The sequence below is a fragment of the Protopterus annectens genome, chromosome 7.part0, assembly GCF_019279795.1.
Source record: "Protopterus annectens isolate FY-2018-M chromosome 7.part0, PAN1.0, whole genome shotgun sequence".
In the NCBI taxonomy this organism is placed as follows: domain Eukaryota; kingdom Metazoa; phylum Chordata; order Ceratodontiformes; family Protopteridae; genus Protopterus; species Protopterus annectens.
Window position 1 is genome coordinate 1,465,617,711 of NC_056739.1, and position 27,500 is coordinate 1,465,645,210.

The 27,500-nt window shown below is 41.3% G+C and overlaps 1 protein-coding gene across 1 annotated transcript in view; it reads left to right on the top strand.

The window, feature by feature from the left end:
* The window catches only part of ITPR1 (inositol 1,4,5-trisphosphate receptor type 1), a 2,510,606-nt gene that overhangs the window by 1,957,685 nt on the left and 525,421 nt on the right, over window positions 1-27,500 (top strand). The window contains exon 43 of the mRNA XM_044076407.1: window positions 18,004-18,114. Coding sequence (XP_043932342.1) covers window positions 18,004-18,114 — 111 coding nt within the window. The remainder of the gene's footprint in view (window positions 1-18,003; window positions 18,115-27,500) is intronic.

The window sequence follows — 27,500 nt, forward strand, 5'->3', positions numbered from 1 at the left end:
TTTGGAGCATGCACATGATGTGCATTTCAGTTAACAATTCCTGCTGCAGAATACCAATCCAGTTGCTTATTTATGCTTTCATAAAATTAATACTGCTTGTTCTTCCAGTTTCTGTGGTACATCAGAAAACCTCAGGTTTTCTCTAAGTGGTCTGTCCTCAAAGTCTACCATTTTTTGAAACATCTCTTCATGAGCAGTCTCGTACTCTTGACAGTCTTTTCCTTGATTTGACCTCTGATTTTCAGTTGTATTAGCTTATCTGAGTATCTCATTAAAGCTTCTTCAGTTTTTTCCCTTTTATTTAAGTGGATATATTCCTTCAGTGTGTTTTTTAATCAATTTGAGCACATCTGACTTATTTTTTTTACTTTAGACTACTGGAAGTATTGTACCAAATCTGGAGCTTGAACTGATTTTTGCTGAACAGCCGCTGGATTCTTCCCAGTCTGTCTTCTGCTAACCTTTTGTGATAGAAATTCTTTCAAGTTCTCAGTTTTTTTTTTTTTTTGCTGGCATCCAGGCAGTGCAGTTGCCAGCCTTTTACTGAAATGTATCCAAACAACACAAATTCTGTGGCTCTCTTTTCTGAGTTTCTGTTTTCACACTGGGAGAGCTGAAATTAAACTATCAGTGTGCAGCCATCTTGGAAGTCCCCTTATTGCCTTCAGTTTTGATTCTTGTTTTTTTGTACTGTGTACATTTGCCAAAGTTCTCCATTAGCCTGAAAAGTGTTGTAATTTACTTTACAATGTTTCCCAGGTCTAATATGACATTATCAGCAAAAAGGGAGATATTCATTTCCACAATCACTGTTTTGTTTATTTTAGATTATCTTGAGCGTCTTTGCAGAAATAAGGATAAAGTGCAGACGATAATGACATGGTACCACCCCTGCTGTATTAAAGTCAAAGCTCTTAGAGAAGAGCAGCTGCCTTTAATTATTGTATGTTCCCCCTTGCATGTAACAGAGGCTCTCAGAATCCCTCAGGGAGTAAAGTTTCAATAACATTTTATCAAGGTCATTCATGTCATTATTGTTTTGACTGTTCTCAAATGTGTGCTGCCCTTCCAAACTAGCAAGGCTAAGGTTGAACAGCTTAAGAAAGGGCTCAGCAAGGGCCTGCTTCTTGACTGTTTAAGACAATGCAGAATGTTGTCAGGACCCACTGAAGTGCCTTTGGTCATAGATGACTTAGTGGATATGGTCTTTGGAGATCGTGTGAGGGGTGGGAAGTTGCTCCACTGTGTGTGTTGTCAGGATGATCATTTCTCGGAATAAGTTTACACCTAACATATTAGACAGTATGTTGCCAATGTCATTAAGATTTGAATAGGTTCTATTACAAATAGGTTCTGAGCAATGGTGTGAATTTTTCCTTGGTTTCCTAAAATTAGCTGAAGGACTTGTACTTTGTTTCAGAAGCAAGACTACTTCATGGGAAGATTTGCTGGTTTTAATGTCTACCTTTAGCTTCTTCATAAAGTATTTTATATTTTCATTGTGATGAGAGCTTTTGACCTTACAAGGTAATTTAAGCAGTTTTTCATCTGTTGTAAGGTTTATTTACATCTACTACCCACGGATGGAGGGTTGCTATTGTATTCAGCCCTGATTGGGGTCTGCCCTAGGAATGTGTTTGAATAAGTGGGTTTAAAGATCTTTGGCATGTATAGCTAACTTATCCTAGTTCAATTTTGGGGTTAGCATTGGAGAGTTTTGCATTTTCATTATGCAGATGTAAAAGATACATTTTTTTAAAGCCTGTAAATTTTTTTTAAAACCTCTAAAGAGGTTAGTATTGGTAACTGTGGAGGAGGATGTTCTGAGGGTGAAGGTAACCAGTTGGTGTTCAGACATAACCTTGAGGGGGCCAACCATAGACAGCAAGTAGGCCGGAGCCAAGATTGTGAGAATTAGGTCCAGGTTGTTTGCACTACTGGTGGACTTGCAGTTAGTTTGATCCATGAAATTCTTATCCAACCAGTATAAGACGTGTAGTGGTACAAGTTTAAGTACTGTAGTCTGTGGAAGAGTAGTTGAAATCACAGAGGATTAGAGATCTTTTTACAATAGGAATGTGTTTTAGGAATGCTAGGACGACAGTAGAACATTCAGTTTCTTCTTTGAGGATCACTGTCATTACATCTTCCATTCCAGGACTGAGACATTACTGCATTTTGTGTTGCTATGTTCAGTTAAAGTAGATATTTAAGGCTGTGAGCTATCAATGAGCTTCTTTTTGTAGTCTGGAGTTAAATTCCCTTAACGCCCATTTGTCTGCTCGACTCTGAGCAAGTCAGTTAATAAGGCAGTGCTTTTGAGTGGAGTCTAAAAAGGGTCAGTGATGAAAAACTCTGCACCCTGCCCTGGAAAGGGTCGGTGTTGAAACACTCTGTACCCTGATCTGAAAAGGGTCAATACTGAAGAAGTCTGTAGCTTAGTTAAATTTAAAATTAAAGTCACCACGTCAGTAGCCTCCTATTGCGTCAGTCTCAAGCATTCTAGCAGTAGCCTGTCTTTTCTGTGAAGCCTACATACTCAGCTTGGTTTATTTTTGGTCTTATCTATGTTATGTTGGGCTCTCGCACACACATTGCTGTGCTTTCTTGCACGCTGCCACATTCTCTTGCACACTCTCCTGCACACACTCGTGCACTGTCTCGCATGCATAACCAGTCAGCTTCAGTCCACTTATCTCTCTCCATTTTGCCAGGATGGATATGATGCTTTTCTAGCTGTTTTCAGACTCCTATTGGTTAATGAGAAATGCAGGAAATGCACGTCTGTTTGACCACAAGCTATGTATATCTTGCTATAGACCATCCTTATGCTCTACAAACCTTTATAAGGAGGATTAGAACTGTAAGTTTCATGGTGTATGTTATGGTACCCATCCAGTAGTCTTAATTATATTAGAAGGCAAACAGGGAATCCCATTGGCTGACGTGCAAAATGAGACTGTTCCAGAGTGAAGGTAGGAGATTAACCTCTCTCTCCAACTAAGTTTGTTCTTTAATGTGTTCAGATTCTGACAGCATTTCCTAAAAGTCTCTAGTATCTCATGTGGGCCCCTAGTATCTGTGCCACTTTCTGTAGTTTAAATGGCATTCACTCCACTTCCTGTTGGTGTAATCGGGTTGAAGTTGCTCTTTGTGACCTTTCAGAACTGTCAAAATATAGACCTCTTAAGGCTCCTTTTTTGATTCCATAGTTTAGTACTATTTCAGTCTTAACCCTTGTTGTTTGACTCACTCACCTGCATTATTCAGCACACTCTTTCAATCCTCAGATTTTCTTTAGGTTTGACCCACTGGCCTATAAGCATAATCTGTGTTTTTCCTTCAGCCACCATTTCTGCTCATCCCACCAGTCTGTTGCACTTTGTTTCTTTCTCCTTCTTTGACTCAGTTAAACAAGTATTTCTGCATTTCCCTTAGCCTTAAATATGTAGGGAAATGTCTGTGTCTTCCCCCTTTTTGGTTTGGTACTGCATGTTAAGCAAAGCTCAATAAATGCTAAAATTAAAAAAAAAAAAAAAATATATATACATGTATGATATATGTATATATACACGTATACATATATAAAATGTGTATATATACACACACACTCTCTCTCTCACACACACACACACACACACACACACACACACACACACACACACACACACACACACACACAGTTTTATACTGAAGAGGCTGCTTATGCTTTGAAACCATGCTCTGATTTTTAATGTTCGGGTGAGTACACTATAATGTTCTTCTTTTGGCTGCTCCCGTCAGGGGTCGCCACAGAAGATCAACTGTTACATTTTTTCCTGTCCTCTGCATCTTGCTTTGTCACACCAACCACCTGCATGTCCTCTCTTACCACATCCATAAACCTTATCTTAGGTCTTCCTCTTTTCCTGTTAGCTGGCAGCTTCGTCCTTAGCATCTTTTTCCCAATATACTCTGCATCCCTCCTCAGCACATGTCCAAACCAACGTAATCATGCCTCTCTGGCTTTGTCTCCAAACCTTCCAACCTGGGCTGACCCTCTAATATATCTATTCCTAATCCTGTCCATCCTCGTCCCACCCAGTGCAAATCTTAACATCTTCAACTCTGCCATGTCAAGCTCTGACTCCTGCCTTTTTGTCAATGCCACCGTCTCCAACCCATATAACATAGCTGGTCTCACTACCCTCTTGTAGTTCGCTCTTACTAGTACTCGTTTGTCACAAATCACTCCTGACACTCTTCTCCACCCACTCCATCCTGCCTGTACTCTCCTTCACCTGTCTTCCACACTCCCCATTACTCTGAACTGTTGATCCCAAGTATTTAAACTCATCCACCTTCGCCACCTCTACTCCCTGCATCTTCACCATTCCTCTATCTTGCCTCTCATTCACACAGATGTGGATTGGCCAAACTAGGCATGAGTTTCCTGTTCCCCATCCAGTTGTCTGTTGCACTTGAATTGGGTTAGGGAGCAAATCTGCTTCATGTGGATGAGGAGTGTCTTCAGTCACTAGGAATACATACCTGTCTTTCCAGCAGGTCTCATTTGTATCACAAGCAAGGTTTAAATCCTTAGAACAGATACTTCTGGTGCTGTTTGTTTTAAGGACATGCAGGATATCCATCAGAGAAGGGTGTGACAATGCCCTGTATGCCAGCCATAGATCTCCCCTCAACAGCCTGTAGGAGATTGCATACAGAGATAGGGCCTTGAGGTGGTCTGCATATGACATATTTAAGCCATATATTTTTAGTGAGGAAACTCTGTGGACATTCCAATTGTTGGATATGCCTGGTTAGGTGCACACCAAAGGGAGCATTGTACTCGATAGGTGTGATGAATGCCGAATACAGTGGAGCAATGACTTCCTTGGACTTGGTTGCCATACCTTTTGTTTATAAGGTGCGCAGCATAGATCAGTTTCCTTACTACTGTAGTCATGTGATGGTCAAAGGCTAGATTACTGTCTGTGTCTCCCTAAGTTCCTGACTACGAGATCAACTCTAAGAGGTGTGCTTCTCAATGTGATAGTTACCAGGGGTGAATGACTTCCTGTAGGATACTATTATGCATTTCTTAACATTTAGTTTTAGTGCATGGCTCTGACACTAGTTTCTCAGCTCTTCCTGGGAAACATTTGTGTCTGTGGGATTCAGTGACAGCTTGTGATTTGCAATCCTCTGGCAATTTAGATAGCCAAATGCCATTTACATCTACCTTGACTTCAGAGAACTAAATGCCAAAAAGGTGTCGTCCCAGGACAGATTTTTGAGGGACTCCACGTGTGACTGGTCTCTTTGTAGAGGTGGACCCCTCAATTCTAACTTCCTGGCCCCCCGGTCTGTGAAGCCCATTGGCTATCCACCAGGTTGACATAAGGGTTTGCATCTAACCTCTTGAGTTTGTCAACTATGCCGGAGAGGTGTGTTGTGCCAGATGCCTTGGCCAGGTCAAGATAGGCAGTGTGAACCATTTTCCCTCATCCATTGCTTTAGTGACCTTCTCAAAGAAGTCCACCAGGATGAGTCGACTTGACCTGCACTTGATGAAACCAAACTGGGTTTGGTCCAGTGTCTGGATGTTTACTATATCATTGATAATTTCCGTGGTAATTCTTTCCATAGCTCTACATGTAAGACTAGTGAGACTTATGGGACTGTAGTTCCCAGGGTTTGTAGATGGCCCACCTTTGTGCAGAGGGATGACTGCTGATGTTCTCCATTCATGAGGCACAAAGCCTGTTTTGGAGGCTGCAGTTAAATAGCAATTCCAGAGGGTCCAATAGGTCATGTTTCATGCTGTTTTGAAGGTATCCTGGGATATTGTCTTGGCCCATTGATGCAGTGTTTTTGGCTTTAGTGAGAGTGTTAAGGACCTGTTCCCTACTGATAGCAGGGATAATTATATTTGATGCTTCCTGAGGGTAAGGCAAAGGGGTAGAGAGGGGTAAAGTTGGAGCTGAACTTGTCGGCCAGTAGGTTTGCTCCAACATCTGGCTCAGTGTAGGTGGCTCCATTTACAATGAGCTCTGCACAAAATTGTGTATTGCATCTGAAGTTGCAGATGTAACTAAAGAATACTTTGTAGTTGCCCTTGGCCTAGGAGGCCATATTTACTTCAAATTTGGCTTTGGTAGACTTTTGTCTTTTTAGTTTAGTTTGAGTGCTTTTATCCTGCTTCGATGCTGCACCTCAATGTTTGCTATGATTGTCTTCCTTCTGTTATACAGGGTGATTTGTTTTTTTAGTTGTGTACTACTTCCTTGTGGGTGCAGCTGCCCACATAGTTCTTTCAAGATTGTCTAATCTCTAAGACGGTCAGTATCCATTTGTGATCTCCCAGTAGAGCTTACTTTTTATTGATCTTTGCTGTCATCATACTGAGCATTTGCTCAAAAATATACATTAAAAAAATCTAGGATTATCTTTTATTAAATTGTTCCCTGTCTGATTTTCTCAGTGGCATCTCAAAAACACTTCGACATCCTTCAGTTACCATCCATTTTAGCTTTTTAGCTCCAATATTTCATTACGTAAATAGTTTCATGCAAAGCAAAATCTTGGTCATACAGAACCAAAGTAACCTATGCAGTACTTTGCAGTTGACCCTAAAAATAAAGGAAACCAATCCCCATCTTAACTGCATGGGTTACCATAAGACTAAAAAGCTGGGGGGGAGGGGGTGATTCAAAACATCGTCATCATATTTATAAACCTTAATTATTACTCATCAGCCATTGCCTGTAATGCCTGTAGGAACATACTTCACAAAAAAGGGTCAGCTCTCCTGCGTACTGCTTCCGAACTTGGATCCCTTGTGCATTGTCCTGGCTTGCTGACTCTTGCCATGCTACCAGCTGAACTAGGTTAGCCAGAATGTTTCCATGTCTGTGAATGCGTGGCTCATCTGTCTCATCAGTAAGCCTAGTCATGGAGTTGCATTTCCAGCAGGCCGTGCATGGAAGTTTAGTGCACTTGCCAAAGCCTGGAGCTGCTAATGTATGTTACCCCTTTGCAGTGTATCTATGTCACCGCTCTAATTTTGCTCCAAGAAACTTTAGCAAGATCATAAATTAGCATATAGTTTAATCTCAAATCGAGATCAGTCTTCAGACACATAGGAACTATTCCTTATCCATTGGGATTTCCCCATGTGAGGCCAACAGACTAGTTTTAACAATAGGGCCGGTAACTTGTTTCACAGAATAGATTTCAAATGTAATTTTAGTAGGTCATAGTCTCTCCTGTCTGGAAAGCAACTCGTATCACATATCTCCTGTGGAGCCCTCTATGCCCTCCACTCTCTTTAAGGGAATCCAGTCTATTTTTTTAAACACCTGTATTGAATTATCACTTGTGACACAGGCAAATTTACATTTACACAAAAGTAATCAAACTGTTAACAAGTTAACATTAACAATGTTATGTTTATTTTGTATGTTTATTTTACTGTAGAGCTTTTCTCCCCAGGCCTCCGCTGAAAATGGACCCACATCCAGTCGGACACTCCCGGTCAACAAATTTAAATAAATAAATAAAACTAACATTATATTTCACATATATTGCTGTGTATCATATAACCAAAGCAACATTACATAGATTATTGAATTCTTGTCCATTTTTTAAACGAGAAACATCTTTATTAAGTTATCACTTCCTACATGAGCCATCCTACATTTATGTAAATGAAAACAAACCACACAGACCCACTCCTAGTTGCAAGCATTTTACATCACAAACCATATTGACACACTCCCAGTTGCAAACATTATACTTCACTTATAATCCACTCAATTATTTTCAGTCAAATTGTACATAGCTCATTTAAGTCCTACCTTCTTTTAAACCTCATTTCTCCCCAGTATGTACTGTTCCCACAATTCCCATTTTCCCTGTGTAGTTTGCTCCTGTTCTGTTCTAAAGTTCTCAGTTCCAGTTGTTTTTACTATAGTCACTACTTCTAATATTGGTTTAGATTTTGATTTCCATTTTCCAGTAAGTGATTTTTGACAGCCACCATAATTAGACACATCAAGGCATTACCATGTCTAGGCAATTCCAATTCTCTATCTTAAGTTGAGAAAAATTATCTCCCTTGTCACACCAAGCCATTCATCCAGCATCTCCAACAATGCATCCTGCAAGGAATCCTTAAAGTCCAACAACCCACCGCACTCCCAGAAAACATTTCCAAGTACCTCTTTTTCTTCCCCGTCACACCTCCATTTGCTGTCTGCCTGAGGAAAAATTTGCTGGAGTCTACTTGGGGTATAAAATATCTAAATGTTTCCAAGCAAAAGTCCTAATTCTTTTAGATTTTGCTGCATGTTTGTGAGACATACATATATCCTCCCATTGTTTTTGTGAATTGCTTATCCATTCTTTCTTCCAAATGCTTTCTAAGCTCCTGTGATTAATTCTTATAGTTATCATGCAATATTTTATATGCTGTACTAATTCCTTTTTAATGGCAGTTTGTGTTCTAGATTCTACTAAAAACTCCACCAGTGCTGGTCTTTCATTTATGACCCTCTATTTCTTTCTCTTTGCCTATACTCTACAGATTGCCTTCCGTATCAAGGAATAATGATCTGAAGTCCAAATAAACTCTTGGCCTCATCCCATTCTATCACATTTCCCTGTCTAGTTATTTGCTCCCAGTACTTTGGTTCCTTTGCCAGTTTTCTACTGTAAATTCCAGCCCCCTATTGCCTATATCCGTAATTGCAGTCATCCCTATTTGGCAGAATCTCCCTTCTCCATTCCCATGTTAGCTTAGTTCTTAGAATACTTTCTGCTGCTTTATTGATGCAATATTCTGTATGATTATTGTTATTCTCTTTAAAGGCCTGCATCCAAAATCCCTCTCCTTGTTTCTTGAGCTTTTCCCTATTTCAGATTCATCTTTTTCCACTTTAAATTCTAGTTTTCTGCTTGTGCTATGTATAGGAGTCTTAACTGAATCTGAAATACCACTTCAAATTGGGTAATTCCAATCTGCCTTGTTCTACTGGAAGAATCTTCCCCTCCCAGATAGTTCTTGAGCTCTTTATTAATTTCTATCCACAATGTCTCCACTGGTTGATAAAAATATGCCTTATCTGTGTACAAGACTAATGGAACTAAAATCATTTTGACTGCTTGTATCTTAATATCCATATAACAAAGGTTCCTTTTCCTCAGTTTTTGTATTATTTTTTGTCAGTTTCTTACCACATATCCTTAGCTGCCACAGCAGAATCATTTTGAATCCATAGTCCTAAGTACTTAATTTATCATGTCCCCATAAACATGGCTATTGCTGAACCAATTCATGCGTGGGTACATAATATATTGCCATTGCCTTTGTTTTAACTTCATTAATTTTGTATCGCTAAATGTTTTGAAACTGTCTGTGTTCCACAGCACTGTAATGTCTTTCTTGTTTTGTCAGGTATAAAATATCTGCAAATACAGACAGCTTTTCTCGACTACCATACCAATTATATCCTTGAATTTCTGAGTCCCTTATTTTCTTTGCCAGTGGTTCTAAATATCATGCAAATAAAGGGGAAAGAGGACATCCCTGCCTCATTCCTCTGCTCAAGCAGAAGTTATCAGAGAGGACTCCACACACTTAAATTTTCACCAACAATCCCTCATATATCCTCCTAATCAACCTTATAGTTTTTTCTGGAAATGTAAATGCTTCCATTGCCCTGCTCATAAAGTCCCAGCTTACTCTGTCAAATACATTTTCTGCATCAAGACCCACCAATAACAATGGTATTTTCTTAATTCTCCTTCCCTCTGGATCCTCAGCGTTCTGTTAATGTCAAATGTTTACCTCCACTCCACAAGACTACATTGATCTATATCTATCAATTTTGGCATTCCTTTTGTCATTCTTTTAGCCGTTGTATATCTGAACACTATAATGGGGCCTGTATGAAGCTGGTGCTGATGGATCTTTACCCTCTTTAGGTATTACAACTACTACAGCTTCCTTCCAGAATTTTGATACTTCTCTTAAAATACTGTTAAACAAAACCTTACAGATCTTTATCAGTTTTTAACCTCTTAGCTTCCAAACTTCCACAGGAATACCATCTATTCCTGGGGGCTTTCCTGTAGATTAGTTATAAATCACAATTTTTATCTCATCTCCTTCTATCCTGTTAGTAATTGAGCCTAATCTACCTCTAACCTTGGCATGTTTACTTCTTCCATAAACATTTCCATGTGTATCTTTTCCTTATTTCCATATTTCTCTGCTTTATACAGATTTTCATAGAATTTCTGAAATATTTCTAATACCTCTACAGGATCTCTTGGTACCTTCCTTGTTATATACTCCCTAAGCTTGGCAACAGCACTTTCTACTTTCTGTTGCCCGAGTCATTGTGCTAAAAGTTTTTGTGCTCTACTGTTGTCAAAAAACAGTTTAACAGCAACCTTTCTAAACTCATGCATATTATCGAGGTAATCCCTTATTTTCTGCTTGACATTCTACATTTGATCCTCCTCCTTGTTCTGCGAGAGTCCCTGTATTCTGTAATACTTTCACGTTGTCAGTCGCTCTAAAAAAAAAAATTCTTGTAACTTCTTAACCATAACTCCCTTTCTTTTATTTCCATCCTATTCTTAAACTCGGCCTTCATTTTATCCCAATGTCTAGCTGTATTTTCATAAAAAATTTCTATCTTCTGTAATTCCTGAATAATCTCCACTACCCATTCCTTAAATTCCTCTCTTCAAGAAATAGGTGTGAAAGCGCCAGTGTCTCATTTTTATTTCAGTACCCTGTTTTTATTTTAGTTATTATTGGAGCATGATCTGAAATAGTTATTTGGTACATACGATTAAATGCACATGTTCCTGTGAAATGTAAATTCTGTCTAGCCTAGCCAAGTTTTTATATCTCAGGAAATTATGTAAATTCACTCTTGACTCCTATTACTGAATTCACATCTCCCATGCCAATTATGTTCATAAAATTCTTCAACAATCTCTCCTCCTTTGTTATACTTTCCCTTCTGGGCCCCTCAAATGCATCTTCACTTCTGCAAAGCACATTCTAGTCCCCACCTGTAAGTAATCCTTGTTAAAAGCTGATTATTTCTCCCAGAATTTTCTTAAGCTCTGTTATAGCAGTTTTAGGTGGACTATACGTACATGCCAGTGTAATCCTCCTGCCTTGCCAGTAGCCCCTTAGCACTACAAATCTGCCATTATTATCTTTTTATCCTTTTCTGTCACTATTGGAGCTCCTCTTGCAATTAATAAAAGTACTCTTTTTTTTCTTTTCCTTTGTCCCAGGTATTCCACTGAATAAACATCCTGAAAATCTTTATCAAATTCCCATGTTCAATTTTTTCTAAGTTTGTCTCCTGTAACATAGCTATTAGCACTCTACATTTTAATATAGTTGACTGCTTTTTTGTGTTTGAGACTGTTGACATTTAAAGACATTATAGAAAGCATCATTGCATTAAGTTATTCCCACCTTTTATGTACAGCACCTTTTTTGGTTAAATGTCTAGTTGCAGATTTTGTGTTACTTGCATACACTGCTTGAGATGTTTAGCTTTTATACATTTTATTTTCATATCCATTTGAGCCTATGTCGCACTGTAGAAAACTTTTTTTTGTTTGAGGGTTTTCAGTAAAACACACCCCTCCCAATACCCCTCTAAAACCTATTAACGTAATACTAACACCGAAAACTATGTACATCTTCAAATACTGACATTTTACCCTCCTGATAGGAACAAAAGACTTAAACTGACAGCTACATTCACAGACCTGAGTTAACCTAAAAGAAAGTTTAAACATGCTAAGAAGCATGGTGTAGCCTGTGCTTCTATTAAGTCCTTATTGATTCTGTCTTTTCTTTATAGCTCTCCCAGCTGGGAAATCCCCTGAAATGCTTTTAGAGGACATGATCTCCTAGCCAGTTTCACTTTTCTTTTTTTTTTCCACTCTCCACCAGACTTTAGCAATTTTCTCTTTATCAGATTGTCTCCATGGAGACATGAGAACCAGGCAGACTGTTTCCATGGAAACATGAAGACCAGCTGCAGAATTGCTACTGAGCATACATGTATTTGCTGGGTAAAAAAAAAAAAGCCTCATGAATATTTCATTTACTTGCTTACACTTACAACTGGTTACTAAATAAATCTAATGTCCTTAATCCAGTCATTTCCCCATGTAAGAATGAGAAAAAGCATGTTAATTTTTCTTTTGTCATGCTGTTTTAACCAAGCTTTATTTTTTTTTTATTGCATTGCCTTCATTTGTTAAAACTAAGGGAATCCAGTCTATTCTGGTATTATTGATAAGCTCAACAGCCTGGGCATAAACCCTTACATCACAAGATGTCTGTGCTGTGACTGAAACCTGGTTCAAGGCTCCTGAGAGCACCCCGGCGCTATCAGGTTTCATCTCATATCATGTGTTCTGGCCCCAAAACCCGGACCACACCACAAAAGGAGGGGGTGCATCCATATTCATCAAGGATACCCACACCTCCAGGTTGGTGGCTACGCACGAAGCATCGGAAACCATCCAGGTGCAATTAACCATAGGCAAAACTGCTCTACAATTTGTAGCATGCTACAGGCCACCCTCTCAAACTCAGGAAACCCACACAGCCTTCCTGAAGACACTGGAGGGTATAAATGTATCACCAAACACCGTCATATTGGGTGACTTCAACTACACGAATATAGACTGGGAACATTACTCAAGCCCAAACTTTCTAGCCCAAAGGTTCCTGGAGTTCATAAATTCAAATGCCATGGAACAACTAGTCACCGTCCCCACAAGAGGAGAAAATATACTGATCTCATCATCACGAACATGGGGACAAAATGCTCCACACTGGTAGTATATCCCTCATTGGTGAGATCAGATCATAAACTAATCTCACTGGAAATCCATATCCCGCCCCTACCCCAAACAAAAAAGACCACAGTGAAGAACTTCTCTAAAGCAAACTTCACACTACTCAAGACAGGTGTGGTATCCTTCAAGGCCCCCGAGCCAATGGAAATCACAACCCAAGCTGCGGAAGCCCTTACAAATGCCTTCTATGAACACCTTCAGGACTGCATGGATCAGGCAATCCCAAATAAAACCAAGACTGTTTCCACCAAGGGCAAACGTCCAGTCTGGTGGACCCCAGCCATAAACAAACTTTACAATAAGAGGAGAAAGCTATTACATGATAGAGCAAAAGCCCAAAAAGGGAAGGCATCTTTGATCAGCACTAGCAAGAAACTACGATCCCTCATAAAATCATCCAAGGCCAACTTTGAGAGAAAAATTGCCATAGAGTCAAAAGACAATCATAAGACCTTCTTCAGCTATGTCAGAAACCTGGGTGGAAACTCCCAGATATGCTCAGAATTAGTCCAAAATGATACAAAAATCACTGAACCCACAGACATTGCTAACATACTGGCAGACAGGTTCAGCGCAAACTTCACCCCACTCTCCCCCCCAAAAGGAGAGAGAACTATCCCAACTGAGAGTAGCCTCCCAGACATCTCATGCGCAGGTGAAAGCTGCTCTCTCTAAAGCTAAAAACACAGCATCAATGGGACCGGATGCGGTCCCTGGCTGTGTGCTACATGAACTCAATGAAGAACTAAACCCGCACATAAGGCAGCTGTTTAATCTTAGCCTCACCACAGGATATGTGCCCAAGGAGTGGCGTAAGGCAACTGTGGTCCCACTCCACAAAGGCGGTGCCTCTACGGACCCTGGTAATTACCACCCCATAAGCTTAACAAGTCTGGTCTGCAAAGCTATGGAGAGGATCATAATGGAACTCATAAACAAGGACATAGGGGACTTGCAGACCTTGGACCCAACCCAGTTTGGCTTTGTCAAGGGCAGATCTTGCCTTTTGAACTTGGTCGACTTCTTCAAAACAGTCACCAAGGCCATTGATGAGGGAAAGGCAGTCAATACAGCCTACCTTGACCTTGCAAAAGCTTTCGACACAATACTCCACTCGGGTATTATAGAGAAACTTACCAGCTTAAATGTAAACCCATATGTCACAAGATGGGTTGCAAACTGGCTAAAGGACAAAACCCACAGGGTTAGAGTTGCTGGAGCCATGTCAGACTCCAAGCCGGTTACAAGTGGAGTCCCACAGGGCTCAGTCCTTGGCCCCCTATTGTTCTGCATCTACTTCTCAGAAGTACAGGCAAACATAGGAGGACTATGGCTGACAAAGTTTGCGGATGACTGCAAACTGGGTGCCATAGTGGATAGTACATCGGACACAGACATCCTTCAGAGGGGTCTCACGGAAACTGATAGCTGGTGCCAGAGCCATGGCCTGAAGTTAAACGCAAAAAAGTGTATCGTCATACCCTTCGGGAAAAACAAGGTAACCCCAAGATACCATATAGGTGGCAACCCACTAAGCACAGAAGAGGTCATCAGGGACCTGGGGGCCCAGGTTGACAGTGGCCTCTCGTTTGACGCTCACGTTGCTAAAGTGGTTCGAAAGACCTTCTACATTGCCCACCTGATCATGAAGGGATTCACATCCAGATCAAGTGAGGTCATTGTTCCCCTGTACTCTTCACTTATCAGACCAATGATCGAGTACAATGCCCCATTCGGGATGTATCTCACCCGACACCTGCAGCAATTGGAGAGACCCCAAAAGTTCCTCACCAAAAGGATAAAGGGACTCCAAAACCTGACATATGCTGCCAGACTGAAGAAACTCCAACTCTATTCAGTTGCATACCGTCTGCTCAGAGGTGACCTGTGCCTGACATACAAGGCCATGACCAACCCGGAATTAATGGACATGCTCCACCTCAAAAATCCAAATCCACCAAAACCACTAGAGCAAGAGACTTAAACCTTAGCACGGATATAAATAGGACATGCTGGAGGGATAGATTTATCACCCAGAGACTCCCCATGCTGTGGAATAAAATCCCAGTCCATGTGAGGCAGAGCACCTCGCTGGCTCTGTTCAAGAGAAATCTTGACCGGTGGATGGGAGATCGTAGGTTTACCCCGGGAATCATCTCTGTGTCACTACTGGACAGAGGCACAACAAACTAATGGGCACAGTATTTCTAACATAAGGGGCGGCGTAAGCCACATAACTTTGGGCTAGGCTTATAAATGCCCTAGGGCAGTTAGCCTAGTATAAACCTATGAACCTATGAACCTAAGATGAATCGCAAACTGGCTCTCAGACAGATCCCATAAAGTAAGAGTAGCGGGATCTATGTCCGAATCCAGACCAGTAACGAGTGGTGTGCCTCAGGGCTCTGTCCTGGGGCCCCTCATGTTTGGCATATACTTCTCAGAAGTACAGGCAAACACGTAAAGGCTGTGGCTGACTAAGTTTGCGGACGACTGCAAACTGGGTGCTATAATAGAGTCTCCGGCTGACATGGAGATCCTCCAGAAGGGCCTAAATGAGACTGATACATGGTGTCAAAGCCATAGTCTCAAGCTAAATGCAAAAAAATGCGTAGTAATCCCCTTTGGAAAAAACAGAGTACCCGCAAACTACAACATAGGAGGTAATCCCCTTAAATCTGAAGAAGAAATAAGGGATCTAGGGACCCAAGTAGATAGCCAGCTTTCCTTTGATAACCATGTTGCCAAAGTGGTTAGAAAATCCTTCTGTGTGACCCATCTGATCATGAAAGGGTTCGCATCAAGATCTAAGGATGTAATGGTGCCCCTCTACTCTTCCCTCATCAGACCCATTATTGAGTACAATGCACCAATTGGAATGTACCTGGCTAGACAGCTCCAGCAGCTGGAGAGACCACAGAGGTACCTAACTAAGAGAATTACTGGCCTCAAACAGTTGCCCTATGCAGCATGATTGAAAAAGCTAAGACTGTTCTCTGTTGCATACCGCTTTCTCAGAGGCGATCTCTGTCTAACTAGAGCCATGTCCAACCCAGAATTGTTGAACATGCTCCATCTTAGCAAAACCAAATCTACTCGAGCTACATGCTCTAGGGATATAAACCTCAACACAACAATGAATAGAACATGCTGGAGGGATAGATTCCCTTCGCAGAGACTTCCCTTACTATGGAACAGGGTCCCGATCTACATAAGTCAGAGACCCTCACTATCAGTCTTCAAGAGGAACCTTGATGAGTGGATGGGTAACAGAAAGTTCATACTGGGGATCACACCAACAGCACTACTAGATAGGGGCCAAGGGTACTAGCTGCTAGTACAAGAGTCTAGGGAGCTACTAAAGGGGCGGTGAATACCGCACAACGTGGCTGGGCTAATATATGCCTTTGGGCAGATAGTTCAGTACCAACCTATGAACCTATTAAGGTGGATTATGCACAAAAAGTGCATGGATGATCTTCCAATCTCTCAAGTACCCCGTACTTGGGTAAAGTTTCCTCTCTGTGGGTGCAATCTTCTACATTAGCCTGTTTTTCTGTTAAAGCTTCCAATTTTTTCTTTTAACTTTGATATCCTGGTATTATTTTCCTCACAGGCCCTTCTCTAGCACTACTGTTGCATCTGTGTAGTTTGATAAAACACTGTTGACCTCCTTTTTTCTGTGGACAGTGAAGTAAGTCGTCTAAGTTTGTATTTGCCTTTTACAGATGCAAAAAGGTGTTTTGGGGTGTCTGTCAGGTGTCATTTTCCTTAGCAGCAGCATCTAAGGATCCATCTCCATCCTACTACATTATACCCAGATTCTGGGACCAGTTCCCCTTGGGTTTGCCACTTTAAGCTAGGTTCACCAGTGCCATCCCATATTGGCAAAGATGAAGTTTCCGCATGAGATGTTGCAGGCAAACCTGGGAGTTACTACTATGAAAGGCAAATGCTTAATTTTTGGGGGGAGCCCTACCCCTTCCATCATACTAGTGTGATTTCTTCTGGCTGTTTGGGCAATGAGGGTTTGACTGCAAGGTAGGGAAGAACAAAAATAAAACTTCACTTATCTTGATCAATACCAGGAGCATTGCAGATGCGCCTCCGATGAGAAAGGCAGAAAACATCTGAAACAATACTACTAGCACAGGTAATTATGGGAGAGAGGAACTCCAGCACTGAAAAAACTCTGAAGTTACTACCAGCTTGGGTTCTCACTTGAGGTAGATAAGTCAGAGGGGCCAATCTGATGATTAATGTTGAAGATGCCCTTGCTGCCTCCATGTCGCTAAGGAATAAAGCCCTGACTGCTTACTTAGATGACTCGTGTGTGATTATCTGACACGGCTGCTGAAGCAGACAACCTGGAAAGGGTGGGAGAGAGAAGACACTTAGCTTGCCATTACCAAAGGGAGGGGAAGGAATGGTTTAGTCTCACTTCACAAGCTGCACCTTTTGTTCAAAAATTCATCTAGACAAGGTTAGATCCCTAGGATGAAAATCCCTACATGGTTTTCCCACATGCTTAGTCCAGTGGGCTGCTCAGAGTCCTGGTCTTCAGTGTTTGATAAACAGACTCCCTCTATCAACACGTGACCCAGACACAATCCCCTCCAAATGTCTACCCCTTCCCACATTCCTAGGATGGAAGTCTCTACAAAATTTTCTCACATGCCCAAGCCAGTGGCCTGTGTCAAGTCCTGATTCTCCACCAGGACTTGACAAGGCCTGTCTCTTTCCAATGACAGCTCCACCATGTCTGACTTACTAGTTGAACTGAGCTTGCAGTCAGGGTTTTTCTCTCTGCACCATGAAACTGGCTAGTGTAAAGAATGTTTTGATAATGTCAGGCTGAGAAATGCAAAAGGAAGAGGTTTCACAACATTCTGGACTTGGCATCAACTTGCATGGAAATAATTAAATATCCTGTCAATGGATATTGATTACTTTTGTTGCTTTGCCATTCCTTAGCATGTGACTGTTTTGGAAGAGGGTTAGTTATGTAGAACTAAATTTTTCTCTGTTTTAAGCTGTATTCTGTATTGTACATTTGAGATTTTGTGAAACATGTTTCTAGGATTCAAGTGCTGGAATTTTTCTTTTCAGAACTGCATAGCTACTCATGAGTCCAATGGCATTGACATCATCATAGCTTTGATTCTTAATGACATCAACCCACTGGGAAAGAAGAGAATGGATCTGGTGCTAGAACTAAAGGCAAGTGAAACAGTATATAAAGTCAAATGTGTTATCATACTGGTATAATATGAATTATTTAGTATTCTGTTAGAAAATTTGTTCTGTGTATGCTTGTGTGTATGGAGGAGGAGAACGTACTGTGCTACCCACTGACAAACACAATGCTGGCTTTCACTTTTTGAATTAAAGTATAAACATCTTTGTAAAGTGAAAGCAACAGAAAGCCACGCTGTTGTGACAAACCTGTATGCATTTTTTTGTCTTGGTGGGTGAGCTGGTCCTTTGGATTGTGTTCAGTCACAGTTTTAGTCTAGTGGCAGCACAGATTCTCAATAATTGCAGGACATAGTATAGTAACATACCAATAAAGTAAGCAAATCCTCCACAAGGAGTAAAGTATAAAATTACTCTGGCTAAGAAGCATTTCTTCCATAAAATGAATGCTCAGAATACACAAATGTTGCTGGGTAATCCTAAGACTGTTTCATTTACTTGAATAGCTTTGCAATTTTTTTCTCACATAAGTTGTTTGATGTGTGGCTGGTTCTGTGGTACAGAGAGATGGTGCCCTGAGTGTGACTCAGGTTACCTGTCCTGACATTGAATGAGTCAGACCAGAGAGATTGAGCATGGCCTGCTTGCCTCTCCAATGTGGAGTATGTGTGCGCTGACTCAGAAGCACATACTGTGAGGTGCAGTTTTTCTGGTGGAGACTGGGGAAACATGTTCCATGTTTCACAGAGGGTTGTGGTAGTATGGCTACATGAAAATAAATACTCTTTGAAGAAGTGATAGGAAATCCCTCACAAGAAGGCCCATTGCACATCCTCCTGTACTATGTTAAGTGCACAGGTGGTCCATTACTCCCAATAATAATAAAGTTTATTCATGTGATCCAGTGGTGCAAGTTTTAATTCCCTTAGCCTCCATTGCCTTTTTAACTCTGTGCAAGGCAGTAAACCAGACACTGCAACTGGGCTGACTCTGAAAATGGTCCATGGAGATCACTGCTGTATCCCAGAATACAAATAAAGACATGACAGTTGAGGATGGGGGAAAAACGCAAAAAATAAATCATGAACCATCCTCTTACAGATATATGGCTCCTCCCTTGGTACATAGCCTGGTGGTGATGAATGAATGGGATGGTTAGCTGGGAAGAGCCTGATTATTAGGCAGTGGGAGGTAAAGTGAATACCTGACAGATCAAAATACTGCATCTCAGATGCTTTATATTAGTAATTTACTTGTTTTTTAACACCTTTATTGAATTATCACTTGAGAGAAACATGCATTTTTATAAAAGAAAACAAAACATATTAACATTCCCTGCTGCAAACATTACATATCACATATATTCTTTTGTACAATTATCGTCAAACGTATTATAAATTGATTAAATATTTCTTTCTCTTAAACCTCACTGCTCCTGCAAATGCTGTTTTGCATGTATTGTTCGCAAAATTTCCATTTTTCTATGTAATTTGCTGATACCCTTTTCTGAAGACCCCACTTCCATTTTTACCTCTTTACAATATTAAATACTTAAAAGTTGGTTTAAACTTTTATTTCCATTTTTTTAGTAATTGTTTTTTGTCAGCAACCAGAATTAAGCTCAACAATGTCTTAGTATGTTTAGGCAATTCAGGTCTTTGTATCCCAGTTAAAAAAAATAAATAATTTCCTTAGTCGCACCAATTTGCACACCCAATATTATGTAGGGAAGTTTAAAGTCTTCAACTCATTATATTCCCAAAACATATGTTCCCAGTTACCCTCTTTCTTCCCCATCACACATCCAACATTTGTCCATTGTCTGAGGAAAAATTATTTGTAGATGGCTTGGGGTATAAAAATACATGCAGACATTTTCAAGCAAAAGTTTTAAATCATCTAGACTTTTTGAATATTTGGGAGCCATACATATGTCCTGCCATTGTTACCTTTTGAATCGCTTATCCTATCTGTCTTTCCAGTCATTAACCTCCTCTGATGGATTCATATAGTTATTGTGTAATATTTTATACATCATACTAGTTATCCATTTTAACAGCAGCTTCTGTTTGTAAAACAACAGGATATTAAAGCAGATTCCCCAACCTGCTGACTCTTCCAGTCCCTGTTCTTTGATAAAGCTTAAAAAAATCACCCTTGCAGCTTTAAAAAATAACCCACTCAACTGTTTTCCCTGTTCTGCTTCCTAGCTTTCTATACTGTTTTTGTTTCACTTTGCAAACTAACTTGAAAAACCTGTAGCTGGCTCTGAAATTATGATGTCACATCTGCCATCTGCTCTTGCTCTAGCTATCGGGATGTTTCCTCCCCCAAAGTGATGTAATCCCTGCCTGATTTGCATGCTGTATAGAAGAGCCAGTGTTCCTCCCACATTGTGATGTCAGACCTGCCTTACCCAGCCCACTCAACCTAATAAAATCCATGTGGTGTGCGGAACTCCTTTTCATTGTATGTGTATCCTGTCAACTGCATTTGTTTGAGGGACGACTGAAAAGTTTGGATTGCCTGCATTTTCGTCTGCATTTTTTGCTTCATTGGTAAGATAAGTCTTCCTAGTGAATTCAAAATGTAATTCTACACACAGCCCCTGTTTGAATGCACTTCGTCCTATTTTGTGCTGCCTGATATAGTTTGACTTTCTTCTGAACAGGAATACTCTCTTCCTCCCTATGAGGATTCTGCTGCTGAAGAATCTATCCCTTCAGCCTCTCCTCCTGAGGATTATTCTTTTGGGGAAACCCTGTATACCATGAGGGAGCACTTCCACTGGGAGAGCCAAGACTACTCAGAATCTAAGAAAAGGCTCAGAGACTTTCCTTTACTACCTCAGCACAGGCCTCTTGCTATCCCCCCTGTTTTAGACATTGTAGATGATGTATTTTCAGAGTCCAGTCTGTCTCCTGACTCTTTACCCCCTGCACCTGTAAAGCCAGACAGATACTACAGGGTTCCAGATTCACATATATTTCTTTATAAAAACCCTGCTGCTGACCCAGAAACTATTTCTCATGGTCCCAAAGGGGTCATGGCTTCCACTGCAACAAACCCTATCCCCTCTGATAGGGATTCAAGGGCACTGGACAGATGGGGAAAAAGGTTTACACTTCTGCTACCGTGGCTGAGAGGGCTTTAAATTGTCAATTTCATATGCTTAAATATCAGCAATACTTAATGTCACTGCTTAAACAGAAAATATTAACAAATTCTGAATGTGCAGAAAACAAGGAAATGCAGGATTTATTGCATGCAACTGAACAAGTGGGAAGGCATACTTTGCAATGTGGTTTTGATTCTCTGGAGGCCTCTTGCAGGGCCGCTGTTACAGGTTCTGTCATTAGGAGGCATGCTTGGTTAAAGGAACAGAATCTGCCTGATCATGTTAAAGCAAAATTATTAGATGCTCCATTACAGCATGATACTTTGGTGTTAAAGCAGAGGAGGTGTTGAAGAAAATGGAGGACAAAGCAAAGTCCATGCAGACAGTTAAGGATTTCTTACAGGTGCAGCCACCCAGATTTAGCAGGAACTGGCCCACAAAGAATTGGTCCTTTCTGGTGTCAGACAGGCCACAAAGAGGCAGATACAGATGCCCCAGAGGCAGATCCCAGCCCCAAGGCTCATACAGATCTAAACAATGGGGTACTTCTACCTCCAAAAGCGGAGAAGACAAATCACAGCTATACAGGAAACAGTCCCAATGACTTTCCTCTGCCAGCACCAAGCACTTATCTTTTGGCAACCCCCTTAGGGGGAAAACTAGCACTTTTTTCACAAAATTGGCACATGATCACCCAGGACAAATGGGTCTTGAATATTGTGTCTCAGGGCTACAGGTTCCACTTTCACATCCTGCCAAGGGCAAAAGGTATGCCAGACCTGCCATACAGTCAATGGGCAGAAGCACAAAAGCAAGTTTCATCCCTCATGGACATGAGGGCCATTCAGCGAGTACCACAGCAAGAGCAGGGACAAGGATTTTACTCAAGACTTTTCTTGATACCCAGAAAGGACAAAGCCTGGAGACTAATACTGGACCTGTCTATTCTAAACACATTTCTGGACGTTCCAAAATTCAAAATGTTGACTCTGCAGCAGCTTCTGCCCATGCTGGGCAAGAAGGCTTGGCTTGTAACTTTGGACCTAAAAGAGGCATACCTGCATGTCCCAATCAGACAATCTTGCAGAAGATACCTCAGATTCATAGCTGGCTCAATGCACTACCAATTCTCTGCACTGCCCTTTGGCTTATCTACTGCACCCAGTGTCTTCACAAAATGCCTAGCACCAGTAATTGCATTTTGCAGACAAAGAGGAATTCAAATATATCCTTACTTGGACAACTGCCTTATTCAAGCAGAGAACAAGGACATTCTACTAAAGCATATGGCGTTTGTAAAAAGATTACTAATTTGCCTAGGGTACACAGTAAACAAATATAAATCAAAACTAGTACCCTCTCAAGAGATAATATTCCTGGATGCAAGCTTAAATACAACTGCCCAGATGGCTTATCTCACGCTAGACAAAGGCAACTGACTTCTTACTTCAAAATGTTGGCAACAAAGACCCAGTTATCTGCAAGAAAAATTCTGCAGTCTTTGGGCTTCATGGCATCCTGCATCCTGCTAATTCCATATGCCAGACTGCATATGAGAAAACTACAGTGGTATCTAAAAAGTGTTTAGACTCAACATTGCCACAGCCTGGAAACATTAATTACCCTCATTCCCTGCCTGCAACAGGAGTTTCGATGGTGGGCACAGGCCTGTCACCACAACAAGGGACAGCCATTCACTTTACCCACAGCCAGGCAGACACTAACAACGGATGCATCAGATTATGCCTGGGGCGCCCACATGGCAGAAAAATGTATTCAGGGCACATGGCCCACAAGCCAGATGCATCTTCATATCAATCAAAAAGAGATGCTAACTGTTCAAAATGCCCTGACAGCTTTCAAGGATCTACTTCATCCAGGACAACTACTGATAAAGACAGACAATACTACAGTCATGTGGTACATAAACAAGCAGGGAGGCACACATTCCTACCCCCTCTGCAGACAAGCCATGACTTTGTGGGACACAGCATTGACTTATCAAGTTCACCTGCAAGCACAATTCCTGCCAGGAAAGATAAATACTCTGGCAGACAAACTAAGCAGAAACCTCATGGATCCCCACAAGTGGAAACTGGATCCACAAGTCTTCAGCATGATAACAAGGAAATGGGGATGCCCAGACATAGATCTGTTTGCCTCCCCTCACAACTGCCAACTGCAGAGATTCTGCACAAACACTTATCACAAGCAAGCATGGAAAGTGGATGCCTTATCCTTCAGCTGGAAAAACCTAACAGTATATGCCTTTCCTCCGCTGCCTCTCCTCCCCGAGGTACTCCTAAAGGTCAGACAAGAGAAGCCAAAAATTATACTGGCCACGCCAGCACTGGTACCCAATCCTAAAGAATTTGTCTCAAGGTCCAGCCTGGACATTGCCTCAAATTCCTCTCTTACTGACCCAACAAAACAATCAGATCCTGCACAGCCAACTCAGGACCTTAAATCTGGCAGCATGGCAGATAATGTAGCCATTCAGAACACTCCTCTCTCCAAAGCTGTGATGGATGTTGTTTTGGAGGCCAGGAGGCCCAGTACCAGAAAATCTTATTCAGAAAAATGGAAGAGATGCTGTGCTTGGAACCAGGCACAAGGAATTGACAGGTTTGTTGCAAACATTCCTCAGATTTTACAATACTTAACTGAGATGCTGGACAGAGGCCTATCCTTTTCATCAATTAAGATCCATGCCTCTGCCATTTCAGCCCATTACAATACAGAACCACCTATCTTTTCTCATTCTTTAATAAGGCAGTACTTCAGAGGGGCCAAAACCATAAGACATCCAAGGAGAGCACCAATACCTGCATGGGACCTCAATTATGTCTTGGAAAAACTCATACTGCCTCCTTTTGAGCCAGCCTCAACAGCTGATGTAAAATTCTTATCCTGGAAAACAGCTCTGCTCCTAGCAATAACCTCTGCAAGATGAGTCTCTGAGTTACAGGCACTCATGGCTGTGGAACCTTTTATCATTTTCCATCCAGACAGGGTTTCTCTGAGGACAAACCCGACATTTATGCCTAAGGTGGTGTCCAGTGTGGCCCTTAACCAAATCATTCACTTGCCTTCCTTTTATCCAAACCCACAGAACAAGGGTGAGAGACTTCTGCATATTTGGACATACACAGACAGCTACGCTTCTACTTGGACAGAACTAAAGCTTTCAGAAAGACTGAGCAAATTTAGTGGTATATGCTGCAGGATCACAAGGAAAGGCCATCTCAAAACAGACTATTTCAAAATGGATAGGCCATTGCATTAGTTTCTGCTATTCACAACATGGCAAATCAGTGCCTAAGGACATTAGGCAACATTCAACCAGAGCAGCAGCCTTCCTCAGAGGAGTACCAACCAAAGACATCTTAGAGGCTGGAACTTGGAGTTCGGTGCACACCTTTACAAAGCACTACCACTTACCTCTCTACTCTAAATCCACAGCAGGCTTTGCCACTGCAGTTCTGCAGGGCCTCATAGCCTCTCCTAATCCTATTTAGCCCTAGCCACCCATCCTCAGCTTTGGGATTCAACCCAAGAGTAATGACTGCAACAGTGAAACACGATCAACATAGTACAGTTGTGTACCTACCATAAATGTAGATGTTAGAGTGTATTCACTGTTGCAGTCCAGGTTACCCTCCCACCATCCCCCTTTCTTTTGCTGGATCTTATCTGTTCTTCTCTATTCTATACAACCTATGTGGTGTATTTGCTTCTAGATGAAGGAAATGGTTACCTTAGTGCATGCATGTTTATTGGCATAATTTTTAGCCTACCCTTTTGGAGGCACCTGACGTCTGGGCCAAGAAAAACTGAAGAAAATGGCGTCTGCTGCATCTTTTATACCCCTGGCACACTGACGTCAGGGAAGAGGTGACAGCAACCAACGCCAGACCAAGACTTTGGAATAAAGGCCGACAGCAAGTAGCCTGCCAGCAGGATAACCCAAGAGTAATGACTGCAACAGTGAATACACTCAAACATCTACATTTATGGTAGGTACACAACTGTTGAGTCAGCGTAGCAGGAGTATTCATTATGAATGGAGAATACTATATAATTTCATCAGCGGCACCCATTTGTTTCCACTTATATGTATTATTAGCATTGATATTTTGCAATAACACTGGTCTTGTACGAACTGACTGTTCGCTCAGGTTTGCTAGATCGTCTTACTGTAACACATCAGTAGCTTTAGTGGTGTTAATTGTACCATGCCAGGTTTTTCAGTTATGGACATTGGAATTGCTTTATCAGCATAGGCAGTATGATTAGTGATGTGTGTGAATGCAAGCAAGGGGCAAGTGTGTGTGTGCGTGTGTGTGTGTTTGTGAATGCGAACAAGGGGCAAGTGTGTGTGTGTGTGTGTGTGTGTGTGTGAATGCAAGGGGCAAGTGTGTGTGTATGTAAATACAAGCAAGGGGCAAGTGTGTGTGTGTGTGTGTGTGTGTGTGTGTGTGTGTGTGTGTGTGTGTGTGTGTGTGTGAATGAATGCAAACAAGGGGCAAGTGTGTGTGTGTGAATGAATGCAAGCAAGTGTGTGTGTGTGTGTGTGTGTGTGTGTGTGTGTGTGAATGCAAGCAAGGGGCAAGTGTGTGTGTGTGTGTGAATGCAAGCAAGGGGCAAGTGTGTGTGTGTGAGAATGCAAGCAAGGGGCAAGTGTGTGTGTGTGTGTGAATGCAAGCAAGGGGCAAGTGTGTGTGTGTGTGTGTGAATGCAAGCAAGGGGCAAGTGTGTGTGTGTGTGTGTGAATGCAAGCAAGGGGCAAGTGTGTGTGTGTGTGTGTGTGAGAATGCAAGCAAGGGGCAAGTGTGTGTGTGTGAATGCTTACTAAGCTGGGTGTGAGAATGCAAGCAAGGGGCAAGTGTGAGTGAGTGTGGTGAGTGAAGTGTCTGAGTGAGTGTAGTGAGTGAGTTGAGTGTGGGTGAGTGGTGAAGTGAGTGGGTGAGTGTGGTGAGGTGAGTGGGTAAGTGTGGGTGAGTCTCATTTTTGGATGTAATTTCTAAATTTTGTAAACTTTGTTTTTGTATTGTCATATTGCTTTACATTGCCCTACCAATAATGTGACGAATTACAGACAGAAGCACAGTAACAGCTGCAAAAACTAAGAGCATAAATTTGCAATAAGCATGCGTATACATTAATTGCACGTTTTTACATAAGAAGCAGATGTCTGTCACAATTAATCGACAACACTACATCAGATTACAAGAAGTATGCAATACCGTAATTTTTTAAATTATGTCTTAAAAAAGCATGTTGGTGCTGTCATGCAAGTCTGTGAAATATTTCATGTTTATAGTGTGTCATTTGTTAGCTATTTAATCAAACGGGAAGGAAAAATAAGTGGGAGTTTGATGCTTTGCAAAACGGTGATTATTCCCAGTGCTATGTAGCTTGGTTCTAAATTTGACAGGAGGAGTGCAACAAAAAAGTGTCCCACTGTAAGGAGGGAAAGGCTGACAAGAAAACAGTACATTACTCTGGTCACCTGCTGTGAGCTGTCAATCACATGCAGACAATGGGTCAAATTACCCTTAGCTCTTTGACAGCTAGGGAAGGTAGGTGTGAAGTGGGAATGGAGATGCCTTGAAGAACTAGATTTCAGCCTTCACAAAAGAAAGCAAGTTAGCATTTCTAAGAAACAAAAGCAATAAAATGCACTTTTGAGTTCCATTCTGTAGCATTTGCACTGCTTGTGTTTGAAGTAGTCATTGAAATAGGAGAACATTTTAACCAAAAGTAGGGGACTTTAAGACAGCAGTGAATGCCTGTTAAGTCAATGAAGTGACAGCAGCTTAAGGGAAAACGTGGCAGATCTGATGCAATTTTTGGAGACAAACAATGCATTCTGGGATACTTAGAGGCAGAGTAAACAGTCTGAATTATTTCAAAATGCCAGCCCCCATGTGGTCAGAGTCAGAAATTGCATATAAAAATATCTAAAAAGCTCTGAATAATCCCAGAGTGCTGTTAAAATGTAGGAAACACCAAACCATGATGAAATAAATATGTTTTTTGAGTCTGAGGGTGCGGTTGTCCTCATTACAAGTCTTTCAGTTAAGATTCCCCAATGTTTTTCTCTCTAGCTATAGTCTGATATCGGCCCATGGTAGAGAAGGTAATCTGTAGCTTACAATTCAAATGTCTTCTTGGCCTGTTACATTCTGTTACCGTTTTCTTTATTTGTTCCCAGTACCTTGCTTTCTTTTGCCAGTTTTCTCCAGTAAATGCCATCACCTTTTTGCCTGTTCTTTATATCCCTAATTGC